Below are 27,192 nucleotides of genomic sequence, written 5' to 3' on the forward strand. Positions count from 1 at the left end.
GCCGACATAACTTGCGTCAATCCAACTTCGTAGCTTGGACGTAGCCCTCCGAGACACGAGGCCTAACCTCCCCTCCCGATCTTAACAATTTCTGATGAGAGGCTGCGAATGGTTTGGATTTTCTGGTTTGAGCATAGTAAGGATTCCACGTCTTTGGCTTTTCATTGGCCCTGGAAGGCTGGGTGTGCAGGTCAGGCCCGTTAGTGTACTGCTGTATAACCGAGCAGGCTTTGGGCATCTTAAACCCTTCCCTCCTTCCCTGTGCAGCCTGCATGCCGGGCTGGATGCAGAATCACACCGACAGAGTGGTGTGACTTCATGCATCCGATGAAGTGGGTTTTAGCCCATGAAAGCTTATGGCCAAATAAATTTGTTAGTCTCTAACGTGCCACAAGTCCTCCTCATTTTGTTTTGCTGATACAGACTAACACGGCTACCACTCTGAAAGCTGACGGAGTCGATATTGTTTTGCAATCCTGAAGCTTGGTTTATGGCCGCTGATTTGCTTTTATGACAGATTCCTACTCAAATAGGGCTTTATTTGCATATGTAAATTGGATTTATGTATTCAAATAGGTGATGTAGCCATTTAATAGAAAATATGTGTGTGCAAACAAGCACGGATTGTACATGCAAATGTACACACTGCTGGAGAATTGCCATTTAATTGTGTCCCTGAGTGCGGCATTAAGTATAAAAATATTCAGTGTACTACACATGTAGGGGTTGGAGACAGATGTTGTATCACTTTGTATTAAAGTCACCTTGACAGTTTTCTACGAACATCCGAGATCTAAATGTTAAAATAAGCGTTTCCGTGCTGTCGCTAGGTTTTAATAACACACATCCCCAGGAACAACTGTCGCCCCGTATTGGTTTGCTGTTTTGCACTAAAGTTCAGCCCATGTGATTCTAAAGGGTGTTTAATGTGTGCATTCAACTCTTCAGCTGATCATTCTGTAGTGACGCGATTGATGCAGCTTTATGGAGGAATTTAATGGATGGTGTTAGTCCCCCACTTGTTAGGGTGAGAGGCCACCAGGAATGAAGGTAGTTGGGAGCTGTCCCTCTCAGCAGGGAGAGACTGCCCAACGCAGGACAGGAATTGGTAATTAAAAAATAATCAGAAACCAGCTGGCACTGTTTTATTTTCAATAGATCTAATTATTGTGCTAATCACAGGGCTAATCTGTTAGTTAGCCGTGTGTTAGAGGGAGGACTGTGAGTAGATAGCAGCATGAGTTTATTTTTACACAGAGTAGTTTTCCATTAGGAGGTGGTACAGATTTCCTTACCTCTACGTCTGAAATTGTGCTGGCCCAATTCCGCTGTTGGATGGCTTCTATTTTTGCCCTAATATTTTTCTGATCTGTACCTTCGCCATCATTGCCAAGGGTTCATTCCCCCCTTGTTCTGAAAGCTTGTCCCTGGATTAGAATGGGGCTCTGCCCCGTTCCTTGGCAGAGATGAGATTTGAGTCGTCTTTTTTCAGTCCCTTTGTTTTCATCTTGGTGGGTTATTTTTTAATGTAGAATTTTCCCCACTGCCTCAGGAAGCAGCAGCCATCTCACTGCCTGAAATAGTCTCTGTTTGCTTCAGTGGCAAGAGAACATGTTTAGTTGAGAGGACGGATTCCCCATATATTCACGTTGACTTTGTAATTAATATTTGAAAGGCTGCCCACTAGAATCTTCCAAACGCCTCTTGTCAATGTGCCCCCATAAGGGAGAGGTCAGCACTAACTTATTTTAATGGCAGAATGATCACAAGCAAGGATTGTAATAACATTATGAGCAGTTACTGCATGATTAGTGGACTGGCATGTATACTGAGGGGAATTTTAAAGGAGCCCTTGTGAGTGTAAAAGGAAAAGGGATGACCCTGGTTCCATAGGCTGCTTGGCTGTTCTGAGCGTCACGCAGGAGTTAGAACCTCTCAGGGAATATCTAAGGCAGTGGTCTCACGTTTTCAGATTTCCCTTTTCTATGGTTTGTCTTTTTTTTGATTGGGGTGTGGGGAGAGGATAGAGGGCCCTAAGGTGGGGGGAGAATTGCAGACCTCTTATGAAAGATATTTATACTTATATCAAGGGAAATCCATGTGAAGTGTTCACAGGCTTGCTGAGGCTGCAGTTCACAGTTGAAGTTCTGGTACAAGGTTTAAGGGAAGGAGAATGAAGTGACTCAGCTGTGATCATTTATCTTCTGTACATTGTGCACTGGGCCCATCAGAGCTAGGTGACACTGGAATTCCTAACGACAACGCTGGCCAATACATCAGTGGAGCTCCATTGGAGCCCGTGAAGCTGTATGGGTTTAAACCAGCTCAAGACCCGCACAGAACATTCCTGTAATTTCCTTTTCTAGTGAGCGATGGCTATCACAAGCTTTCAGGTGGGCTGGGATAACAATACGGGAGTTGCATTTGCACAGGTGATTTAGGTGATGCTTGTGACCATGCAGCGTTTGAGAGAGTTGGGAGTGTTCTCCTTGATAGGTGCTATGTCTCCATGACTGACAAAAGGGGAACGAGGGTCAAAAGAGGGGCATGGGTACATGTATGAATTCTTACTTTCTGGGGATGCTTTATAATGCTGGGGGTTGTTTGGATATGTTTTTGTTTTTTAATGAAAATGAATTGGGAAACTGTCAGTGTCTATAAACAAGAGTACTTTCTGCAATTTCTTGTTCCCCTGAAGTTATTAATTACAGGTGGCTCACGTAGGAATGACTGTAGTTAAGGTTGCTTGACATTTTCCATTTCAGATCCTGTTTTCAGTTGCTGTGGAAAAATAGTATATGATTGTGTAATTACAGACTGTACCATAATGCCTATGGATAGGGGGCAAATTAAGGCTGCCTGGGCAAGCTTGAGTCTAGTATTTCTAACTTTTGAGTGCTTGACTTTGCAACCTTAACATTCTTTTAATGTAGTTTTTTTTCAGATGTAATAGATAAATAGTTTCCAGCCTCCTGTTAGCCTCTGCATAGCTTCACCGCAATGAGGCATTCATGGTGGGGGCCCCAGTGTCCTTGACATCTAATGCTGGAGTTGTAATAGAACTCATGGGAGTGAATCTGTCACCCCTGTGGGAGTTCTGCCATCAGCTTTCATTCTGTCCAGTAATGGTTCATCTTTGGTTACAGCTTCCCATCCTGTGACTGTGGCTGGAGGCATGGGGTTCCTTAGCATGAGAGATGGAACTCTTGACACCTGCTCTCTGTCCCGGGCCTGCTCCCTCTCTGCGTGAGCCTCATCTTCTGTGAGTCTCCTCAGACGTGCTCAGGGGAGCAGAAGGAGGACCCTCAGTAATAAATAGGTCACTGGGGGGAAAAGGCTGAAGGAAAGGAACAGGCAGCCCCAGAGAACAGGAGAGGACAGTCCCCTGTCCTCAGTGGTTAGACAACCCAATGTGGGGCAGAAAAGAGCCACTCAGTAGTAGACTGACCCCACATAACAACCTTTGGCCTCGCAACAGTTGACAGTAGGTTTATTTCCTTTCTACCACTGCGGACGCTCTGATTTGGTCATCTGGATGAAGGAATAAAATCCACAGCAAGATGCAGAACCCGGGATTGGGCTGGAGGCAGTCTCAGCCCCCTTTAGAGAGATTAGTAATAAATGAAAGTGAAAAGGTGGCACAAAATGCCATGGGGAGTGCTGGATGATGTGAATCCCCCCTCCTTCCCCCCATAATGTTGTAAACTGTTAGACCTGGTCTGTTTGCTTCACAGAGTCTATTGTTGGGGGTTCTGATGGGGAATTGTGTTTTTAAAAACTTCTCCTGATATTTTTCAGTCTAACAGAGCAACGTTTGTAGATGCAGGTTGATGTGCAGTGAGACGCTGATGCATTGAGTGTGTACATTGTGTATGTGGTGTTCAGAATTGTTCTTTTCTGCCTAATGGGGCATGAATGAAACACAAGTGGCTCTCGCTTTCCCCATGTGTTGTGTAGCAGGCCTGGTTTGTACTAACTAGAGCCATGAGATAAGATGTTCGGCACCTAAATCCAAATTTCACGGGTGGTTTTTAACGAGACTAAGGGTATGTCTACACTGCAAAGAAAAACTCGCGCTGCTGCATCTCAGAGCCTGGGTCAACTGGCTTGGTCTACAGAGCTAAAAATGCCAGTGTAGACATTCAGGCTCAGGCTGGAGCCCACGCTCTGAAACCCAGCAAGGGGGCAGGAGGAGCCTTATCGTTCAGGCTCCAGCCTGAGCCTGAATGTCTAGGCTGCTATTTTTGTCCCCGCAGCCTGAGCCCCACGAGCCCGAGTCAGTTGACCCAGGCTCTGAAACTCAGTGCTGCGAATTTTTCTTTGCAGTGTGGACGTACCCTTAGAGTCCTAAGTGTCTAAGTCACTTCTGAAAATGGAACTTCAGTTCTGATGTCATTTATTTCAGTGGGAGTTAAGTGCCTAAATGCCTTTAAAAATCTGGCCCTTAGGCACTTCTGAAAATTTTACCCCAGATGGCAAAAGATACCTGCTATTTCCTCCTCTATTTATTATTTGTATTACCATTTTGCTTACAAGCCATAGTCCTTGACCAGGGCCCCTACTAGAGCCCTGCAAATCAGCAGATCTCCATGGCCGAAGTTTGCGGATCATGGATGGATGCAGATCCAAATTTTATATCTAGAGCCCTGCAAATCTGTGGATATCCGCTTTATATCTACATCCGTGGACCATGTTTGCGGATAGTGGATTGGATGAGGATACAAATTTTGTATCCGCTCAGGGCTCTAGCCCCTATCCCAAAGAACTTACAAGTAAAGCCGAGCTGTGGAAAACTTTTGTCCAATAATTACAAATGTTTGAAAATGTATCACCAGGCATACTGAGTGAAGATTTCTGATTTATTGTTGCAGAGCAAGATACCTTTCATGATAAAGTGCTAATTTAAACTGTCATAAATTTAAAACTCCAAGATTAATATTCTTCAGACTTGGCTTAATGTTTAGGTCAGAATGGAATCTCAGTAAAGAAGTCCAGTTCGGGGGTTTCCATCAGCAGTAGCTTGTCAGTGAGTTGTAATATGCTATTAGGGCAATTTTCTCCATATTAGACAAAGTGGATACCCTGAGAGACACTGTCTTAAGTAGGACCTCATCTCCAGGTAGCATCTTGGTTTGACCAGACCCAGTAAACTTTCTAGATTAGAGCCCTTGCTTTCTGGTTTTGCTTTTTTGAAAAATCCATTTTAGTTCATCAGTTGTGATTCTTTTTTTAAAAAAAGAGAAGCAATTCTAAAATTCCATAGAAATCCTTCAAATAGAGAACATTAGAGCCCCACTCTTGTGTTGTGTAGTTCAGGGGTGGGCTACTGTGCCCAAATGGGGCCCCATTGATGTCAGTGGGACTCTGTGCTGGTACACAGTCTGCTTGCAGGCTACACAACAAAGGATTGGGGTTTAAGGCTTTGCAGTGAGGCCCTCAAAAGACAGGAAATGCTAAAGTTAAGGTTGAATTGTACAGTAGAACCTCAGAGTTACGAACATCAGAGTTACGAACTGACCGTCAATCACATGCCGCATTTGGAACCGGAAGTACGCAATCAGGCAGCAGCAGAGACCAAAAAAAAAAAAAAAGCAAATAGAGTACAGTACTGTGCTAAGCATAAACTACTAAAAAAATAGAAGGAAAGCAGCATTTTTCTTCTGCATAGTAAAGTTTCAAAGCTGTATGAAGTCAATGTTCAGTTGTAAACTTTTGAAGGAACAACTCTAATATTTTAGTCAGAGTTACGAGTAACCTCCATTCCCAAGGGGTTCGTAATTCTCAGATTCTACTCTATGTATGTGATTATGATGGACTTGGAGTGCATGGTCATGTACTATTTTTCAGATTACGCAGAGTTCTTTCTATAACCTTAGATATCTGTCTTGCGTCCGATGAAGTGAGCTGTAGTTCACGAAAGCTCATGCTCAAATAAATTGGTTAGTCTCTAAGGTGCCACAAGTACTCCTTTTCTTTTTGTCTTGTATTTTGTTAGTGTGCACTAGTGAAGTCAAGTAAGAAAGAAGAGTCCATGAATATTAGTCATGAAAAGGACACAAACAACAAAGCAGTTAGGATTGAAAAAAAAACCATGTAGGAGTTAAAGTAAAAAATGAACAAATAGGCAAGGTCTAAACCACACAAACAGAAAAGGAATGTAAGTAAAAATAAATGCATAAATAAATAACAAAATTGTATGGGGCAACAGCCCTTCCTCCTTTTTCTCTCTTGTCTGTATGCTATATAGGCCCTGATCCTGCGAGCACTTATAAATGTGTTTAACTTTAGGTATAAAAGTAGTTCCACTGAAATATCTGTGAAGATTTAATTTTAAATTTACACGCAAGCATATTCTGTCCAGAAGTGCCTTTCCATTCTTGCAGTGATGCACCAGAAACAGAAAGAGGTTAAAGTAATCAAGTAATGTATTTGTTGTGAATTACTCACTCAGCTCTAAATACAAATATAAAAATGATTGTAAATGAATTACATGCATGATTCTTTGCAAAATAATGTCTGCTTTAAGTTTGAAGATGAGAGACGAAGTAACACATGGGCATAACAAAAAATAAAACATGAAATATTAGAATATCCACATTCTTAGTATTTCCCTTAGCAACAGCTTCTTGAAAGGTGTATTGGTGTCCAAAGAGGGTAAAACCTGCTTATGTGTAGTGGCAAAATAATTATAATGCATACTGCTTTATAAAAAATAGATTTTCCCATTAAAGAAGTATATCACTAAAGATATACTATGTCATTATGATGATGAGCTCTAGTGTAAGTGTTTAAGAAAAACAATTTATATTACTATACATGCACCTATATTCTTACACACTAGATATATACATACGGCACCAGTCCTGAAGAGATTTGTGCATGTACTTGTCATTACACACTAATCTCTTCATTTCAGTGGGAGAATTTGCAGTGCATAAATTTAAGCATATGTGTGTACAGTTTTGCAGATTTGGGGCCTAAGATGATGATTATTTTTTTTTAATCCTGTGTTGGGCCCCAAACCTGCAAACGCTTGTGCCCACTTTATACAAGTGACCAGTCACACTGAATGCAGTGGGACTTGGGCTTTGCTTAAAGTTACTGATAGAATCATAGGGTTAGAAGGGATTACTCTAACCCCCTGCCAAGAGGCAGGATTTGTTGTGTTTAAACCATCCAAGACAGGTGGCTCCAGCCTCCTTTTAAAAACTTCCAGTGTAGGAGCTTCCACAACCTCCCTCACCAGTCTGTTCTGTTGTCCTACTGTTCTTACAGCTAGAAAGTTTTTTCCTGAGATTTCATCTAAATCTTCTGTGCTGTAGTTTGAACCCAGTGCTTCTTGTCCTGCCCTCTGTGGCAAGAGAGAATACTTTTCCTTCATCTTTTTTTATGGCAGCCTTTCAGGTATTTGAAGACTGCTGTCATGTCCCCCCTTATGTGTAAATGTTTCCAGGATCAGTGCCTTTTAATTTTTGAACAGTTGTTACGCTTGTAGAGCAGGTACTGTAATACATATGCCCAAGGGGGCAGAGTTAAGGTTGTGCATTCAGCTGTAGCTTTTGTATTTCTTGACTTTTGAGTGCTTGTCCAGGCAAACATTACCTTCAGTAAACAGTTTTTAATATGGACTTTTAATTAAAGGAAGCCCTGACACCTCCCTTTGATCCAGGACTGGAGAGTATAGTCTCCTTTGTGAGGGCATGTTTTAAATGAAGCTTTTCAGACAGATGTATTGTCCCCTCTCTATTTGGTACTTTAGATGGCCGCTATGCCCTAGCACCTCACACAGTTCCCTGCTGCATATTAAGACTCCGTTTTAGGCATGGATGTAATCTTCTAGAAAATGCCCTGAAGGTTTGAGCAATCTACCAGTTGCAGGCTCTCATGCAGCCTTTTTTCCCATTGTGTAAGCATGACAAATCATTAATTTTTGATTGATTGCTTTGAATTATGGGAGCTCTGACAGCCTTTCTGTAGCTGAACAGCTGTATAACAAATGAGCATATCAGTGCTCACAAAACATTGGAGATCTAACAGAAGCAATAACATTGTCAACTCCTCCCTTCTGGCTTTTCCAAGGCAATGGAGGGAGGAAACTTTTTTACCAGAAATTCCTCAAGTGACTGAAAAAAAAAAAACCCAAAAAAAACCCCAAAAACAACCCGCTGGTTTATAATTGAATTAAATCTTTATCTCTTCATTTCTAGTAGACTGCTCCAGCCATCAGAACCCCAGAAATGCCTCTGCTTTTAATAACTGAGATAAATCTACACTAACAAAATTTCACATTAAGAATTTAAAAATAATTAAAATTGCAATTTTTGTTTGCTATTCCTCTAAGATTTCAGAATTGTACCAGTGCATTAAATGTGACCTCTTCAACTTTTAAATTAAGAATTTATGCTGGCTTGAAATTTATGAAATATTTCAGCATTAAAGAAAGCCTTTTTCCCTCAGGAAAATGGAGCAATAAATCACAGCACTCTTGATTTACAGCCATACAGCCGGCCACGGATAGGATTTTTTCCACCCTTCGTTCTGAAAAAAAAAATGTAATCATATGAGACAGCTTAGCTGCTATCCTCCCACTCTCCAGAATTTTTAATTTCAGCTGTTTCTGCTTGGATTTATTTCCAATATTCCTGCTCGGCTTTTCAATTTCCTCAGTTATTAAATTTTAATTCAGTGCATTAGCATTTAAATTAAAAAAGGGTTTATTTTATCAAAATCCTTGACTAGCCCCCATCTTGCTGCACGTGAATTGCCTGTTTCTGCCATTTGCTCAAAATGTGAAATGCAGTTAATGTCTTATAACTTATATTTGCACAAATTCAGAAATAAAATTTCTGAGATTGGAATAATATTGTCTTTCCAAGGAAAACTCTAATGAGAGAAGGGGGGAAAAGGCACAGTGCCTAGCAGCTTTAAGAGGGAAAAATAGTAGCAGCTTGCTGATAACACAATGCTAGCAATAAAAAGTTAATGTATTAGACAATTCAGAAATGAGTGAGGGGAGGAAGCTTGACCCTTTCCAATTACAGAGTGAGCCAGGTTTGTTTAGAAAAACAACAGAACCAGTCTTCTATCTGAATCTGGGGATCCTGAGGGTATACTTTCTACAGACTAACTAGCAGGGGATGGTTCATCTGTGGGCAGGGGGCTCGACTGGTCTAAGCACAGGACTGAGACTCATGTCTCCCCAGTTCTAACTCAGCTCTGGCATGTGACTACCTCTGTGGCTTTGGCCAGGTCACTTATACTCTTGGTCTCAGTGTCCTCATCTGTTAGTGGGGCTCATAGTGGGCCTGATGCACAGGAGAGTTGTGCAGATTGATTGGCAGGGAGGCAGGAGAGCTGGCTCTGCCACAGACATCCCCTGTGTCTTGGACAAGTCACAAGCTCTCTGTGTTTCAGTTAGTTCCCCATCGGTAGAAGAGGGATAATACTACTTCTCGCCTGTACAGTGGCAGCGTGAGGATGTGACTCGTTAGTGTCTTGAAGTGCTCAGATGCTATGTAATAAATAAACAACATAAAATGTCCCTCGTCAAATACTACAGTGAGTGCTGTTTTCAGAGCCCGTGGCTGTGCTGTCCGGTTGGAGGTTTGACCAAGGTGTACATCTTCAGGGCTCTCCCATAGTGGGTTAAAGGGACACGGTCCTGCTGAGGCCCAAATTTTCACCTACTTGGACAGTTGCAATGTAGAAACATGCTGTCCCACCCTCTGTCTTGGAGTATCTCTGGTCCCCCTTCACACAGAAGGCCATTAAATTATGTGTTGCTGGGCAAATCCCACCAGTATAAAGGCTATGGTGGTGCTGGTCTTGGAACCCTGCACCGCCCCCACCCCGGGTCTCGCCCACCTGAAAGCGGCTGTAGTTCTCAGTGCAGGGAGAGCACAGGAAAGACAGAGTGAGTCACCAAACCAAAGTTTCTGCTGAAGTGATCTTGCTCTGTTTGGGAACTCTGGCATTCTCAGTGCCCCTGACAATGAAGCTTTATTTTCTTGCACAGAACCTTCAGCTGGTTCCCGTTACAGGAAAGGAAACCAGCCTTTACCTTTGCTCTTGCATGTGAAGGATCCAGCATTGTAACTGGCGCTGTCTCAGACTGGTGGGAATGAATCTGCTTCTGCTTTTGATTGGAGGCCCCAGCTCAACATAAAACAGTGCCATTTGCCATTTAGCTGGTTATTTAAATTTGTATTTTTGCAGAAAGTGCGTAAGCGTTTGGGCCATTGTTATGTCTGTTGGGCCCACACCACATGCTCCAAATTGCCCCACCCTGAGAAGTGGGCTTGCAGGAGAGATGAACACAGCTTTAAAATGATCCAAAGAAGCTCTGGTGCTGATAACTGGGAGGGGGCTGATCTCCTCACTGCTTCTCACCATAGTGTTCAGTGCTCAGTTCGTGACTTACCGCAGTTTAGGGTCCAAACCTCCTTTTCACGTGGTATCCTGTTGGGCCACTCCTCCAATGACCACCTCTGCTCTTCCTCCATGCTGACCCCCACACATGCCTCCCTGAACTGATCCCACAAAACTGCTTCCCTCTCCTCCCCATCCCTTCTTGGAAGCCACTTCTGCTGTGACTAGCTGCAAGAAATCATCTGACTCATGAGAGCTGGCTTGGGGAGCAGTTGGAAATAACGTCTGTTTAACCCCCCCCCCCCCCCCAAACACATTACAGCGGTTTGGAATCACTGAGTTGTATGCAGAACTCGCTCGTGTTACTGCATGGCCTTATTGCCATAGACCTCGGCTTCACCACCATCTTACCTCACTTGTTGAGCTTTGCCATAAATTTAGGCCTTGATCTGCCAAAGACTTACACACATGGTTAGCTTTAAGCTCACAAGCAGTCCCATCAAACTCAGAAGTTAAATATGTACATACGTTTTTGCAGGATTGGGGCCTAAAACTATAGACATTTCAATGGCCAGGACTGTGGTGTCCTAATGACAATTGTTATTATTTATCATCATCCTAGCACTTATGAGCCAAGTCATGGGCCAGGACCGCAGTGTGCTAGGTTCTGTACGAACACCGGATAGAGAGATGGTCCCTGCCCCAGTGAATTGGCAATCTAACGTGTCTACACAGCACCCAGCAGGATGGGGAACCGCTTTCTGATTGTGGCCTTTGGCACTTCCAAAGTACAAATAATAATTTCTGTTATCCATTGCCCCTCACTCAACTCCCATATTCATCCAGAAGAAAGGGGACTGAAAAGTTGGGGGTGGGAGTACGGCCTGCAGGATGGACAAAGCGAGACACTATAAATGGAAAATATTATTTTGTTATTGGGAAAAGTTATGAAGTGTGAATCTCTGCTCTGTCTGACCCTAACCAGCTCTTCTTTGTCTCTTGTTCTCTAGGCTGATGAGAGCAGCAGTACTGGGAAGAGAAGCTCTTCAAGCAGGTATGTGGCTGTATTTCTCTCATCTCTGGCCGTGATGTGAATAGCCTTGGCAATTCTGTCTTTGTGCAGTGCCAGTCTATGGGGTAGGCGCCATCTCTTAGGCAGAAGCCAGAGTTGACAGCCACAGAGCAAGGCATAGGGCAGGAGCCTGATTAAAGCATAGGAACTGTAGGCCTGTTTCTGGGGCCCTGGCTCCTAGAGTCACACAAAGTTTCTAGTCTTTATGGCTGTAAAGAAAAGCTTGCCCTGAGTGTAACCAGTGCAGGGACGTCTTTCTGAGTCTGCAGGCAGTCTCCTGCAGAGGTACTAAGTTGATGGCCCCATATCTGCTGTGAGAGGAGACTAGGCCCTCTCTTGTTCTGGGCAGGGGAGGGCTCCCACTGCCATGACTCTGGGCTGCAAGCCACACTGCTGCTACTCAGGAAGAGAGTGGCCCCCACTACAGGGCCCTGTGCTAGGTGTCCCTTTCAAAAGGACAACCCAGCTGCTGGCTCCAGTGCATTCCAGGTGGCCAGGGGACAAGGAGGTGACAGCCACTGCAGCATCTGAGTGGCCAGGACAAGAGGAAGCCCAGCCTCTGCAGCTCCTGGCGCACACACAATCCTCTGCTCAGGTGGGTGGGGGCTGAGTGCTCTTTCCTGTGCAGACAGAAGCAGTGTTAGGCACCCCCAGGGCAAGGCTTTTGTGTTGGTGATCCCTGCTGCTCCAAGCAGAGCTGGAATTGTGGCACTGTGGGTTTGTGCCTAGAGCCAGTACTGCCCTCTATGGCTCAGGACTAAATTCTGCCTCTCAACCGAGAGCCAGGGATGGGAGCAGTGGGAACAGGAAAATGTATCACTTTCTTTTCTAATCTATAAAGTGTCTATGTGAAAACTGGGAGTTCCTGACTCAGCCCCATTCCAAGCAGAGAAACCCCCTAAGAAGCAGAAGGAGCAGGGTGTTCGTCTGTGTGTGTGTTGGTGAGGGTGAGGCGAGGCTATACAGAATAAATGGGGGACATGATTGGGGCGAGGGACAGACTAAAGGAATCTGACATGAGGGGGTAGGCCCCATCTGCTGTCTAGTTTGTGCTTTTGGTGAATCTCGTGTTCACTAGTGTTTCTGAGGCCCCATTAGAACCAGTGATGCACTGTGTGGCTAGGATCACGGGGTAATTTGCCCCATGGTGCGTCTGTATCAGGATTTTTAATTTTTATTGATGAACATTTCTATAAAGTGAGAACGATAAGTCTTGGAATTGAATAGTGTGACAGGGTTCAACTCACCGTGCTGGCCATCTTGGGGATTAGCTCTGCAGGTTGGTATGCCCCGTCCCGACGGTGCTTCGCCCGCCATCACATCTCTTTGATCTGCATCACTCCAGGGACCACAGCATCTGCTTCATGACACAGCCCTCCGGGTGTGTCACCATCTGTGCTTCCCCCTTCCATGGATGAGTACTGCAGTCCAAGTGTCCAGCCACTTCTCTAGCAGTGAGTAGGGAGAGGGACCCAGGCCCACCCACTACTCCGGGTCCTGACCCAGGGACTCTGTAGATGGCAGCCACATGCTGTGTCCCCTCCTACTTCTCAATACATTCCCCTGAACCACTTCCCCCTTTCTTCACACTTATCTCAGGGCTTCAGCAGGTGAGTCCTATCAGCCACCCAGGAGCTCCCTCTCCCTGCCCCGGTCCCTGCCACACTGCTCTGTCCAGGGTGCTAGCTTCCATCCATCTGCTCGGAACCCAGGTCTCCCTCCTTGAGCTCCAGGCAGCGGCTGACCCTGTGGCTCTTCTTATATGGGCCTGCTGGGCCCTGATTGGCTGCTCCTCGCAGCCTCTCTCCTATTGGCGGCTTCCTATGCAGCCTTCCTATGGCTCTATTAACCCCTTACATGCCAGTGTGGGGCAGACACCCTATCACAATAGCAATTGGTTCCCCCCATAGTTGCCAGCCCTTGACATTTTTCTCAAGGGACAGTTTTTCAAACATGCAGAAGGGGAGCTGTTCAGTCTCCAGCCACCGGATAGGTTGGATAAATTCTGGTGAATTTTAAGGAATCTGCTTCTATGATGAGTAGTAGAAGAAGGTAGGGGAAATCATCAGAATGTTGCCAGAGTGTGACATACTCTGCTGGGGGCTTGACCCCAGGCTTGCTTCAGAAATTTCCCCTCGTCCATCCCATCCCTGCCCTTAAGCCCCAGATCTGGCTTCACCCATCATTCCTTCTTTCCCAGTTGTCTCATCTCAGGGGCTGCAGCTGAGACATTCAGCCATCAGGGAGTGAGAGTGGGGGAGATGATCCCTGGAATCTGTGCTGTTAAGCTGTAGGAGCGCACAACCCAGCAGAGCTGCAGCTGCCTCTGGCTTCCCCAAAGTCCTGGGAAACGGGCCAGGGCAGAAATTACCTAGAACAGATTTACAAGACCTGAGACAATCCTATGCTCGTGGAATTTACCCTAGAGTTGACTGCATTTCACTGTTGGGTGAACTGATACTTATCTACCCAGAGAGTAGTTCTTAAAGAGCTGTGGGAACCTGCAGGGTGAATGGCAGTCTGGAAATGTATGCTGTCACTGGTGGAGTGGTCAGCCACAAAGCCTTGGCAGTGTGGAAGAATGGCAAGTTTGCTGTCTTTGTTGATCAAACACAAACGTGCCATAACCAGCCTCCCATTCCACAGCTTAGCTGCACGTGCCAAAGAGCTCTGGGTGAGATGGTGTGAGCATGGAGCAGGAAGTGGCTTTTTCATAGAATTAACTTTGCTCAATAATAATCAAATTGCTTAGCCAGTCCTGAATGTACTGTAAGAGGCAGCCTCCCGCCTGTTCCTTATTGAAATGCTGACAGTCAACCAGCTCGCAAAGGAGCAAGTGAGATCAGGACAAAGCCAGCAACTAGCAAAGTGACAAACTCAGGGGTTCTCAAACTTCATTGCACAGTGATCTCCTTCTGATAACAAAAATTACTGCACAACCCTAGGAGGGGGGACCGAAGCCCGAGCCCACCTGAGCTCCACTGTCCTGGACAGGGAGCCAAAGCCAAAGCCCGAGCCACACCACTCGGGGTGGGGAGGCCAAAGCGAAGCCCAAGGGCTTTAGCCTGTAACCTGAGCTCTGCCACTTTGGCTTCAGCCCCAGGCAGTGTGGCTTGGGCTTCTGCTTCAGCCCCAGGTGGTGGGGCTCGGGCTTCGGCTTTGCATCTGGCTGCAGCAAGTCTAACGCCAGCCGTGGCGACCCCATTAAAACAAGGTTGTGACCCACTTTGGGGTCCCAACCCACAGTTTGAGAACCGCTGAACTCATCTACCGGGAGAAAACATTCCATGGGGAAAACGAGAGAGAGGAGGAATGTTGGTGTGGCGAAGGGGCCGCTTGGCACCAGTGGGTGGTGGAGGAGCACAGGTCAAAATGCAGAGGGAGTTCTGTGTCATATGCAAGATAATGAGGCAGAGGAAAAAGGAGGCTTCATGGTTCATGCAGTGGATGGCCATGGCGGGGAAAAGAGGAGAGACATGGCACGCAGGGAATACACCGGCACAGAGGGGGCCATATGGCACATAACGGAGGGGGAAGTGCCATGCAGAAGAGGGGATATGGCACACCTGCGGGTGGGTAATGCATTTGAATGGGATGGGGGGATAGTGCGGTGGGCTAAGGCACATCAGAGTAGAGAGAGGGGTATGTGACTGGTATTTTAAGAAGGAAACTAATATGGCTTTTCTAGCAAGTGGTAAAGTTTCTAAAAATGCCCAACTATCTTAGGAGTCTAATGAGACTTAGTCCCTTTTGAAAATGGGATTTAGGTTCCAAAGTCACTTAGGGCCTGATTTTTAAAGGTATTTGGGCTGCTAACTCCAATTCATGAGTTAGGTGTCTAATAACTTTGAAAATCTGGCCCTTAGGCACTTTTGAAAGTTTTATCCAGCAATTTTTTCTGAAGGTCTTGGGCGGTATACATGGCTGTAACCTAATTAATTAGCTCTTTGTCGTAATGTTGTAACTGAGCTGTGAGATTGTAAATCTTTTCTTTCTTTCTTCTGTGATGGGCAGCCATCTTGTGTGTGGAACAAAACCATTTCCACTGCAGTGATTACTGAGGTGTAGGCCACTATTAGCAAATACAGATTCACGTAATGGAATGTCTTTCAAGTACCATAGCCTGTGACTGACTGCCAAAGCCATTGCCACCTGACGGCGAGATCTCAAAGAACTCTCCGCCAGCATCTGTGTATTGGCGGTTGTCAGCACCTTGGCCTGGAACACATCCGTGTAGCAGACAGAAGAGTTCTAGCTGGTAGGGAATGGCGCGAGCTCACTCACAAGAGATGAATCACAGGAGGTGATAGAGGAATCACAGAAGTTGTTGAGTTTGACCCCAAACCCACACGTCCACTCAGTTCTGGCTAACTTCCCTTATGTGTCTCACAATACACAGTGAGAGAACTCCCAGAATTCATAGAGTCCAGCTGTGAAGCAAAGCATCATGGGATACCCACCTAGAATGCTGTGCACAAAATCATCACAAAGTCCCTGCTATGTATATCCACCAATCCATATTGGGGTAGAAACCATTTTATAGAGTGTACACAGTTATTGTGGACTGCCTAATGCACACCAGTTAGTGCACAGAAATTCAGTGTTCATTAATTCTCTCCTCCTCCTCTCCTCCCCCCCTTCCCCCCCCCGATAAGGTGTCTGAGTCTGTTGTCAGTGTGGCTTTCTCATCTGGCTTCAGGGGGTGCACAGAAGCACTGCAGTTTAACGGATCTCCTCTGGAGATGATGCTTTTATCCTGGCACCTGAAGCTCCTTGACACTGGGCAACTGAAATCACTCCCCAGCATCACTGCTCAATCCTTCTTTTAAAGCTTTACATTGTGCTTTTGTCCATTCCCGCCCCCCCCCCCCCCGATTTGCTCGGATGTGCAGTTCTGTCTGTCTACTAATAAACGATCTGCTGAAGTTTAATCCATCAGGTGGGGCACATCCTACCATGGCACAACCAAGCTCTTGTCTCCCAGCTGCTCTCTCGTATCTTTCATGCTGCCATTATTAAATGAGTATCATTTGGTTATCCAAAGAGTGCCATCTGCCTTTCCCTGTATTCACTTCCCACACACCCCAATTGCCTATTACTTTGTTGCTCTCACTTGCTGAGGACTTCAGGATGCTTAAAAATAATAAATAATGACAATATTTACTTCTGGAGTATGCCACATTGCATATCCAGATGGTCTTCGGGAATGCTAGGTGGCCTGCACAGCTTAGGAAGACTCCTGGGCATCCAGCAGATAATATGTGAAGCAGACTTTTTGTTATACCCCCAAAATGTCCCTACTGAAGTGTCGTTAGTATGAGCCTTACATATTATTAGGCTTGGCAGAGTTCAATTTTATTTTTTTATAATATTGATGGATAATATCAATATTTATTTTTAAATGTTTTTCCCCACTTTGCATTGATTTAAATTTTCTCAGTCTGCGAAAGGATGGGCTGAAGGGTTTAGACAATTATTTAATAGCAGTAGACAGTGAGATTCCAAAAGTTAAAGCTTTATAACCATTAAAACACAAATTGTCAACACAACGTGTCAAAATAGACAAAGTAAAAATACTTAAATCAAACTCTAATAAAAGGTCTCAAGCAGCCATTTTTCTTTCTTTGCCTATCTGTAAATTTCTATTATTAATGGAACTATTTTTTCATTGGTTTGTGTGTGTACAGTGAAATAGTCTACTGACATTTACTGATAAAAATGGAATCCTTCCAAGCCCCATATCCTGTACATGCAGAAGATATTTGAAGAGGTGGGGAGAACAAAGCAAAATAATACAGGGTTTGGAAAGCCTGATGAGCCAGATACAATGGAAGTAGCGGAGACTTTGAAAACTAGCCTGGACAAAGCACTGGAGGGAACAGCTTTGTAATGGCCACCAGAAAATGGATGGATACAGTGACCTAGTAATTCTTTCCCTTTTCTAATGTCTCTAGTCCTTCCAACATCTAGTTCAATTTCCATAGTTTTCAGTACAGATTTTTTTAGCATAGGAATTACTGGGTGTATCGTGGTGTAGCGGGTGCCTTTAATGGTGGCACAATTGTGTCCTTCACTTTTTCTGTAGTCACCTCCCTTTTGAATGTGCAAAAGTTACACCTGTGTTGTTTTGTGCCTGCAATTCCTTGTTGCCATAAACCATACCACTTAAACAGGTGAGTACTCAGTTTGTGCACACAAAGAGACACTTAGCTGTCTAAGTGCCAGAATTTATTCCCATAAACTTGTGTGCACAAAGAATGAGAGTTGAAGCTTCCCAGGCATGTTCTTTTCACAATCTTGGCATTTTTTGGAAAATGTGAACAGTCACTTTAGCCTTTTTATTTTATTTATGTGAAGGTGAAAAAAACCTTTACTAATTTAAAAAAAAATTCTAGGCATGCTTTTAGATAAACTGCAAAAATGGCTGAAGTTTGAAATTTGTCTTTGACAGAGTCTTCAACGAGGTCTTTGTTTTGTTGGAGGTATTTGTTATTGCTTTTATAAAGTTATTACCATTTGAAACTGTCCCTTGTTAGTTGTAAACCATAATTTAAGCTCTTCACTATTACTGTATATCATAAATTATACAGGCAGATTAGGGTTGCCAGAGCAACCTTATCTTTTTAGAGTTTCTGAATTTAGTGTGCTTGATCTCACAACCTTCTTGTAGCTGTGCTCCTTTATAGTCATTTATTCATTGCATTTAATTGATTTTATACAATTTAAAAGTCTTGCCTTCTCTGCTGTTTCAATCTGAAGTGTCTAGCACTTGCTGCCTTTGAAATAGCTACAGTTCACTCTGCAGCTGTTTTAAACTGAGAATTAGTAAAGTTAGACAGAAAACCCAAAATCCTTCCTAACCTCTTCACTTGCCTGTGATCCCCACATATCAGTGCATGTTCATTAATGTGAAATTTTGAGAACTGACAATAATGATTTAAGGGCATGGAAAAAACTTGGTTATGAAGGGTGACTGAAAAAAGAGGACTGTTCGCCTCAGAGAGGAGTCAAATGAGAAGGGGGATGACAACCTGCCGAATAGCCTAGAGAAGATAGATCAGAAATTTCTATTTTTCCTGTCTTAGAATGCAAGAAATTAAAAGGTAGCAAATTCAAAATCAATAAAAGGAAATACTTTTTTACTTAAAGCCCTGTTAGCAGTTAGAACTCATTGCCACAAGATATTGTTGAAGCCAAGAGCTTAGCAGGATTCAAAAAGAGATTAGAGATTTATATGGATATTGAGAACATCCAGAGCTATAACAATGAATATTAAAAGAATAAACAAGTGTTTTGGAGGGGTTGTAAACCATTCTATTTCAGGGCAAAAGCCAGCCTGTATTCAGGTTAAGAGGAAGAATTCCCAAGGGCGAGTTATCCCACAACTGTCGGCTGCAGCATTTCATGCACAGTCCTCTGAAATATCTGGTACTGGACTAAATACACCACTGATCTGATCCAGTATGACAATCTGTATGTTCCCTATGTACCTATGATAGGAATCCTTTTGAAGGGGTGGGAATTGTTCAGAAATACACTGTTTTCACTCGTTAAGTGTTGGGGACCTCAGTAATACTGTGGTGAAGCTAATTAGTTCCAAACAGTAAATGTCAGCATTCAAATGGAGTGCTTTGGATCTTACAACACAGAACAAAAACAAATGCAATTATGTCTTACAAAGCACTTAGCTCTTGTACTTTCTTGTGTCACTAGGGTCCCATGGAGCCTCGTGCAAGATTCAGTTTTGTATAATTATTGTTATTACATGGTGTGTGGCTGAGGAAGGAAGGATAATTCCTCTGTTGGCTGTTTATTCCACAGAATTGTTAGTTGTTTTCATCCTTAACTATACTTTTAAAGTATGTGAGGCTCCTGGTGAGTAGATCAGCCCTGACATAGGAACTGGATCTGCTTGAGGGAGGGAATGGAGCTGGATGGAAGCTTGGACCTAGCTATGTTACGGCTGTCACTACAACCCAGTGTTGCAGCACAGTTAGATGTTGTGCAGAAGTGACTTAATCGCTTTCCTTTAACTGAGCTAAAACCCTGGATCTTCCCGGGTTAGAACCCAGGTGTGAGGACACAGCTGGATTCGTATTGCAATGTTTAACTGTGCTGTAACCAAGGTCCCTAAAGCAGCTATTGCTTGAGTGATGGGGGGGCCTTATTAGAAGGGCCCTCGCGGGTGTCTCAGATGCTTCCTTTTTTGGTAGGGTGATGCTGAGCAAAAGGCTACTGGAGTGGAGCTATGCTGAGTTGCAGCTTCCCTGATGGGGACATGTTCCTGTTACGTCATGTCTACACTAAAATTGCAGCCATGTTGAGGGGATACAGTTGCAACATGGTTGGGTCCCAGCTGGGCTGTAATATGCTACGTTTTCTCCTGGGTAGCTCCGACCAAATCCTGGTAACAGAACCATGCTGCAACCCTGATCCCAAGCAAGCAAGCAAGACCTAGAGAGAGCCCTGCCGGAATGTAGGTGGCCAGTTTGTAGCTGGGTTCCTGAGTGGCTTGAGCTGTAGCTTAGAGAGGATGTGGCTTTAATGACTGTGGGTGGAGAGGATGAGGAAGCAGTAGCTTCTCCTGTGTCTCTCTCCTGGTCAGCCTCAGCAGCAGCTCCCTCTCCTGCCCCCCGGCAGCCATTCCCTGCTCCGATTTAGGAGCCTCCCGCTAAGGTCCATACGTCATAGAAAGGGGGTCCAAGCACTGCCAGTGGTCTTCCTCCTGATCACTGTGGGAAAATTTCACAGCACCTCTGCTGCCATCGTGAGGGGCAGTGCTATACTGCTGACTCCTCCTTCCTTCTCCATGCAGTTCTGGCTTCTCTGTCAGGGATCTGCCATCAAGCAGTGACATCCCCTGGTGGAAAAAATACATAAAGAGAGATAAAAACCCAAATGATGATTTTTAGTTATGAGGAGCCTCTCAAACTGTATATGCCAACCTCCTGAACCCCCCATCTTGGAACAGGATCCCACAGCCAGAGGGGAGGATGGGCGGGTTGGGAATTCTGTGTGGTGAGTTGTTCAATGAAACAGAACTGCAGGTAAGTAATTTTCTCCTCTGGAAAGAAGCTATACACAAAGGATTCCCAGTCCTGGAGAGTAAAAAAATCTCGATTTGTTTCACATCAGAACCAGAGGAAGGTATTACCAGTTAGGCAAGAAATTACAGAAGTTCTTCTGTCATAATGAAACCTGATGCAGTCCTACAAGGTCTCACAAACCATGCCCCAAAACACCAACCAACTTAAGATGGGGAGGAAAAGATTGGGTCTCCCCAGGTGAAATAGTGGGACTGAAGCTAAGGGAACGCCAAACAGTGAGTCTTTCCTTGAGGCTAAAGCAAAACAATAATGCCAGAAATGTATATGCAGTAGAAATGATGACAACTCACGGAGACATCCAGTTTCCAGTGGTGTGATCAGCATGTGATTTTAAGCAGCAGACCATCTTGCCCAAATGTCAGTGCTTCAGAGGGTTAAAAATTCCATGTGTTAGAGGAATTTGAACCTGTCTAACACTAAGAAGCTCACACCCAATGGTAATAACATTGTGAAAGAAGAATTCCAAGTCTATAATTTTTCCTTGGATCATCTAATTCCACTCTATAAAGTCTGGCCATTGTGGGGATTGTTCCCATATTGGTGTATTCTCTACTGCTTTATATAGTTTAACTGTAAATGTCACCAGTGAAAGGGCTTCCAACACGGTATTTGTACCAGTCCTCAGCCCGACAGCTCTTGCTATCATGCAGTTTTGTTTACTATTCTGTCCACATTTGCCGTTGCTTATTTTCGTCCCACTCATCCTGCAGGTCTCATCTCTTGGATCAATACAATATCTGTCTAATCTAATCCATTTTAAGCATTTGTACCATGTTTGTCTCTGTAGTGTCTGAGTACCTACAAATATTTGTGAGCAATTATCATATGTTCCCCCCGGTCGTGTCTTAGTCAAGCAATATAGACTGAGTTTTTCATTTTTTCCATATATGTAAATCCTTAATTGTTTCTGTGTTTAAAAATTTAAAGATGCTGGCAACCATTTTATTATAGACTTAAATTTAGTTTTTAATCTCAGTTGTTTGCAAGAATTACATTTTTTTCCTGACTGGTTACATTCTTTCCCATTTGGCAAACACTGAGTTTTTCCTATTTCTTATGGCGGATAAGCCAATAAGTGTTTTGTTAGACTTCCTTCATTGAACCATCCTCAAGGTGTCCTTAATAAGAACAGCCTAGTTCTTGGGGTTAATTTTGTTAATACCGTATGAATTCACTGTGGCTCTCAATTTTTGTTCTGTTTTGAATTTTAACTTTTGTTTGCTAAAATTCAGTCAGCCTGATAAAGTTCTATACTTTACCTGTTTTAAAAATAGCTGAAACAATGCAGCTTCCCTGGAGGACAGGCAGACAATTAAAATACTATATTTAGATTGCCAAGGAGATTTTTCAGCAGGTATAAAAATTGAAGTCCAGTTTAGAGTCTCTGCTTCTTAATTTCATATAATGATCCCATTCTCGTGCTGCCATTGGTTTATATAACATAGTTAGTCAGTTAATTTATAGCATTTCTTTCACTAATCAAAGCTTAGGATGTGAAGACTCTAACAGGCAGCGTTATGTGACCAGGATATGTAGCCAGTCATGAATGTGGTGGAGTGAACTATATTTGGCTCTTCTTTGAGATGTTGCTGTTGTGTATTTCAGGAATCTAAAGCCCCAGTGAATATTACACCATGTATAATTGTATCCACTTCCTGCCCTATGGTGTTGCATAACATTGCTCTGGGCTCTCCACCAGCTGTTGCATTCTGCTCCAGAGTTGGCAGCATCTCAGTGGTGGGTGAAATGGTTCTGTACGCTGTGTAATTTCTAAAGCACTTTTAGATTCTTCTGACTTAAAGCACTATATCATAATACTTTGCATTTATTTAGCATCTTTCATCCAGGGAACCCTAAATCTTGGTCTTTGTGCCTACATAATGGTGTCTTGCCAAGCTTCTGCTTTTCAGCCCATGTTTGGGGGGAATGCAGAAGTGCTGGAAGTGTTCTGCTTTGGAGGCAAGAACAAGGAGGGGTGCTGTGGGCTCATTTTTCCTTCAGAGGGGCAGTACGCCAATTTACTTCACATTTCTTCCTTCTTCCCTTGAAAGCACAAGTCACTTGCCAAAATCATTCCATGCGCTTGCATGTGGCTTGTGGCCCAGCAGCTGGTTGGTGGGATGCCTTTGCCTCCTCTGTTGTAGTGGGGATGGAGGAGTTTTAGTTTCATCATCCACTGAGCCACAGTCTTGCCAGCTTGTGCCTGTTTCTAGAGTGCCAGGATGGGGTTGTGGCTAATCAAACCGACCCTGAATTGGCTACAAGTTGCTGAGGTTGATTTAAATCAAAGCACAGGGTGTTGTAAATATCCATCGTTGACTGGATCTACGAACGGAATGGCAGAGAAACCGCAGCTCCCTGAACATGATGACCTAGAGAGCATGGGACCTAACCTGTTTCCCACTTTAAATATAACACACAGCAGTCACTTCTGCCATCCAAAATGCTGACCAGGCATTGCCTTTCACCTCCAAATAATCGACTAAAGGTGAGAAAAATAATCATGCTGCAAACTGCGAATGCTGAGTGAAAATGAGAGTGACTTGTTCTACGTAAGCAGGCTCCTTGCTCCAGCACGGGTCATAGGTGCTGCTGCTCATGTCAGTCTCAGGCATGCTGAGATATCTCATCACCAACAAGAATTCAGCTGTTGTGGTTCAGCCACATTACTCAGACTGTGGATCTCACAGTGCCTACCACAATGGGACTGGAGGTGCTACTGCAATACCAATAAATTGTAGTTGCTGGGTTTTAAGATGGAAAGAGAACCTCTCTACTGGACAAACAACCCATTACTAATTTAGCCATTAATCATTAACTCATCTGGCCAGATCCCTATAACTGATGTTGGAATATGGCTTTCATCTGCTAGTGTAGATGAAACAAAACTGTTTTAAAATTCTTACAGAAAGCATGATGGAGACCTGGTTGAGCATGGTATCCATCTCACTTCTATAACAATGTTGAAAATGGCTGAATCTTTCCATATATATTAGCTGCTAAGTCACGCTCAACATCACTTGAGGGTTAGGTCAGAGAAGACCTATTGTAGAGAACATTGTCAGTTGGGGTCATCTTCCGTGCATAGGTGGACATGAAATGAAAGAGCTAAACTACTTGAGAATTATTTTGCTCAGCTGTCTCTAATGACATGTGTTGGACAAGTGGAAGTGTAGAGAACAGCTGGAAAATTCTGTTCACCTTTGAAGTTAAGACATTTAAAAAATTCTAAACAATAATCCTACCTCCAGCAAATGTCATGGGAAGAGCTGCAGTTTATAAACAGACTTTTTCAGTGCAGCTGTATCGGAATAAAATGTTAGGTCACCTGATAAAATTCCGTCTTCATTACTCTCTTGATTTCCCATACCCACCCACTCACTATTATTTCCATAGCTGTAATGGGTTTTTATCACTTATGGAGAAGTCCAGCTTTGAGTTGTGCAACCTCTTAAGAATTTGAGAAATAGTAAAGATGCATTTATATGTATCTTACACTGAGACCAAATTAGTGTGAGTTCTGTGTCTCCACTTTTTCAGAGCACCAAAATCCTGTACGCTTTTCTTTTCTGGGGACATATCAAGCTAGCTTGCATCTAAGAGCCTGCCAGAAGTGCAGTGCAGCTCTTCTGGACATTGGTAATTGTGGGGCAGATAAAGTGATCAGAAATCTGGCAGTGGCAGCACCAGTCTCTTCTAAATTTCTCCTCCATGGCATGATGACTTCTCTGTCTCTTGTTTTAACACGCGCTGTTCAGGCCTGCGCTGGAATATGTTTGTAGCAAAGCCTGTTTCCAGAGTTTGTGCATCTCATTTTTTCTTCATTGTCTCTTGTCAAAGATTCCCTTCTTATATCTTCATTGCAGTTATGGCATTTCCTCCTCGTGGATCATTAGCTCGTCAAAAGTATTTTGCTGCTGTATTTAACACTTGGAGCATATTTTAAGGCACAGTCCTCCAAATGAGGGAGTGGGAGTGCTGCTGAGGCCCGGAGAGTTGCATGTGCATCCTGGTTAATTTTAGGTTATTTTAATTAGGATATTAATGATAAGGATCTTTATTAAATTTCTGTATAACAAAGAGCTAGCACACCAGCATTGTAACAAACATGTATATAAGACCATACACAAAACCAGCACTGACATTGCAAATAATACACACAAACTGACAATGGGAGAATCTCCAGAGGATTGGGGTTCTAACAGGGTCCTTAAGAGATCAGTTCTTGGCACTACACTATTTAACATTTTTATTAATGACCTGGAAGAAAATATAAAATAATCACTGATAAAGTTTGCAGATGACACAAAAATTGGAGGAGTGGTAAGTAATGGATAGGACAGGTCACTGACACTAAGTGATCTGAATTGCTAGGTAAAATTGGGCACAAGCAGTATGGCTAAATGTAATTGTTTACATCTAAGAACAAAGAATGTAGGCCATACTTATAGGATGGGAATTCTGTTCTGGGAAGCAGTGACTGAAAAATCAGACTTTGGACGTCATGGTGGATAATCAACTGAACATGAGCTCAAATTGCAGCGCTGTGGCCAAACGAGCTAATGAGATCAATTCTTGGATGCATAAACAGGGGACTCTCAAGTAGGAGTAGAAGCTTTATTTTACCTCTGTCTTTGGCATTGGTGCAATAGCTGCTGGAATACTGTGTCCTGTTCTGGTGTCCACAATTACAGAAGGATGGTGATAAATTGAAGAGTGTTCAGAGAAGAGCCATGAGAATGATAAAACGAATGGAAAACATGACTCAAGGAGCTCAGTCTCTTTAGCTTAACAATGAAAAGGTTAAGGGAAGATTTATGGACTAGAGTACCTACATAGGGAACAAATATTTGATAATGAGGTCTTCAATTTCTCAGACAATCTAGCAGACCCTCACAGGACATAAAAATGGTCATACTGGGTTGGACCAATAGGCCATTTACCTGTCTTCTGACAGTGGCTAATGCTGGGTGCTTCAGAGGGAATGAACAGAACAGGGCAATCAATGAGTGACCCGTTCCCTGTTGTCCACTCCCAGCTTCTGTAGTCAGACGTTAGGGACACCCAGTGCATGGGGTTGCATCCATGACCATCTTAGCTAATAGACATTGATAGACCTATCCTCCATGAACTTATCAAATTCTTTTTTGAAACCAGTTATAGTTTCGGCCTTCACAACATCTCTTGGCAATGATTTCCACAGGTTAACTGTGTGCTGTGTGAAGTAGTACTTTATTTTGTTAGTTTTAAACCTGCTGCCTATTCATTTCATTGGGTGACCCCTGTTTCTTGTGTTATGTGAAGGAGTATATAACATTTCCTTATTCACTATCTCTACACCATTCATGATTTTATAGACCTCTATCATATCCCCCATTAGTTGTCTTTTCAAGCTCTTCTCATATGGAAACTCTTCCATACCCCTAATCATTTTTATTGCCCATCTCTGTACCAATTCTAGTTGTTTGTTTTGAGTTGAGGCAACCAGAACTACGCGCAGTTCAAGGTGGGCCTACCATGGATTTATATGGTGGTATTATAATATTTACTGTCTTATTATCTATCCCTTTTCTAATGGTTCCTAACATTCTGTTATCTTTGTTGACTGCCACTGCATATTGAGCAGATGTTTTGAGAGAACTATCCATGATGACTCCAAGATCTCTTTCTTGAGTGGTAACAGCTAATTTAGACCTCATCATTTTGTGTGTATAGTTGGGATTATGTTTTCCAATGTGCTTTAGTTCGCATTTATCAACAATGAACTTCACCTGCCATTTTGGTGCCCAGTCACCCAGTTTTGTGAGATCCCTTTATAACTCTCTGCAGTCTACTTTGGACTTAACTAACTGGAATAATTTTGTATCATCTGAACATTTTGCCATCTCGCTGTTTACCCCTTTTTCCAGATCATTTGTGAATATGTTGAAGAGCGCTGGTCCCAGTAAGGATCCCTGGGGGACCCTGCTATTTACCTTGCTCCGTTCTGAAAACTGACCGTTTATTCCTACCCTTTGTTTCCTGTCTTTTAACGAGTTCCTGATCCATGAGAAGACCTCCCCCCTTATCCCATGACTGCTTAGAACACTCTGAAAGTTGAAATTAGACAAATTCACACTGAAAATAAGGTGCAAATTTTTAACAGGGAGAGTAATTAATCATTGAAAATTTTATCAAAGGCTGTGGTGCATTCTACAGCAGTGGTTCTCAACCAGGGGTACGCGTACCCCTGTGAGTACGCAGAGGTCTTCCAGGGGGTACATCAACTCATCTAGATATTTGCCTATTTTACAATAGGCTACATAAACAGCACTAGCGAAGTCAGTACAAACTAAAATTTCATACAGACAATGACTTGTTTAAACTGCTTTTTATACTACACACTGAAATGTAAGTACAGTATTGATATTCCAATGGATTTATTTTATAACTAAAATATAATTATGGTAAAAATGAGGAAGTAAGTAATTTTTCAGTAACAGTGGGGCTGTGACACTTTTGTATTTTTACGTCTGATTTTGTAAGCAAGTAGTTTTAAGTGAGGTGAAACTTGGGGGTCCGCAAGACAAATTAGACTCCTGAAAGGGGTACAGTAGTCTGGTAAAGTTGAGAGCCACTGATCTACAGTGTCCTAGTAACAACCTC

General features: G+C 43.4%; 1 protein-coding gene across 19 annotated transcripts in view; it reads left to right on the plus strand.

Annotated features, from left to right (window-relative positions):
* ZNF618 (zinc finger protein 618) overlaps positions 1-27,192 on the plus strand; it is a 325,329-nt gene that overhangs the window by 148,097 nt on the left and 150,040 nt on the right. For all 19 annotated transcript variants that reach the window (XM_073314151.2, XM_073314156.2, XM_073314152.2 and 16 more), the window contains exon 2: positions 11,379-11,422. In XM_073314151.2, the coding sequence (XP_073170252.1) occupies positions 11,379-11,422 (44 nt within the window). The remainder of the gene's footprint in view (positions 1-11,378; positions 11,423-27,192) is intronic.

The sequence above is a fragment of the Lepidochelys kempii genome, chromosome 16 (assembly GCF_965140285.1).
Source record: "Lepidochelys kempii isolate rLepKem1 chromosome 16, rLepKem1.hap1, whole genome shotgun sequence".
Lineage (NCBI taxonomy): Eukaryota > Metazoa > Chordata > Testudines > Cheloniidae > Lepidochelys > Lepidochelys kempii.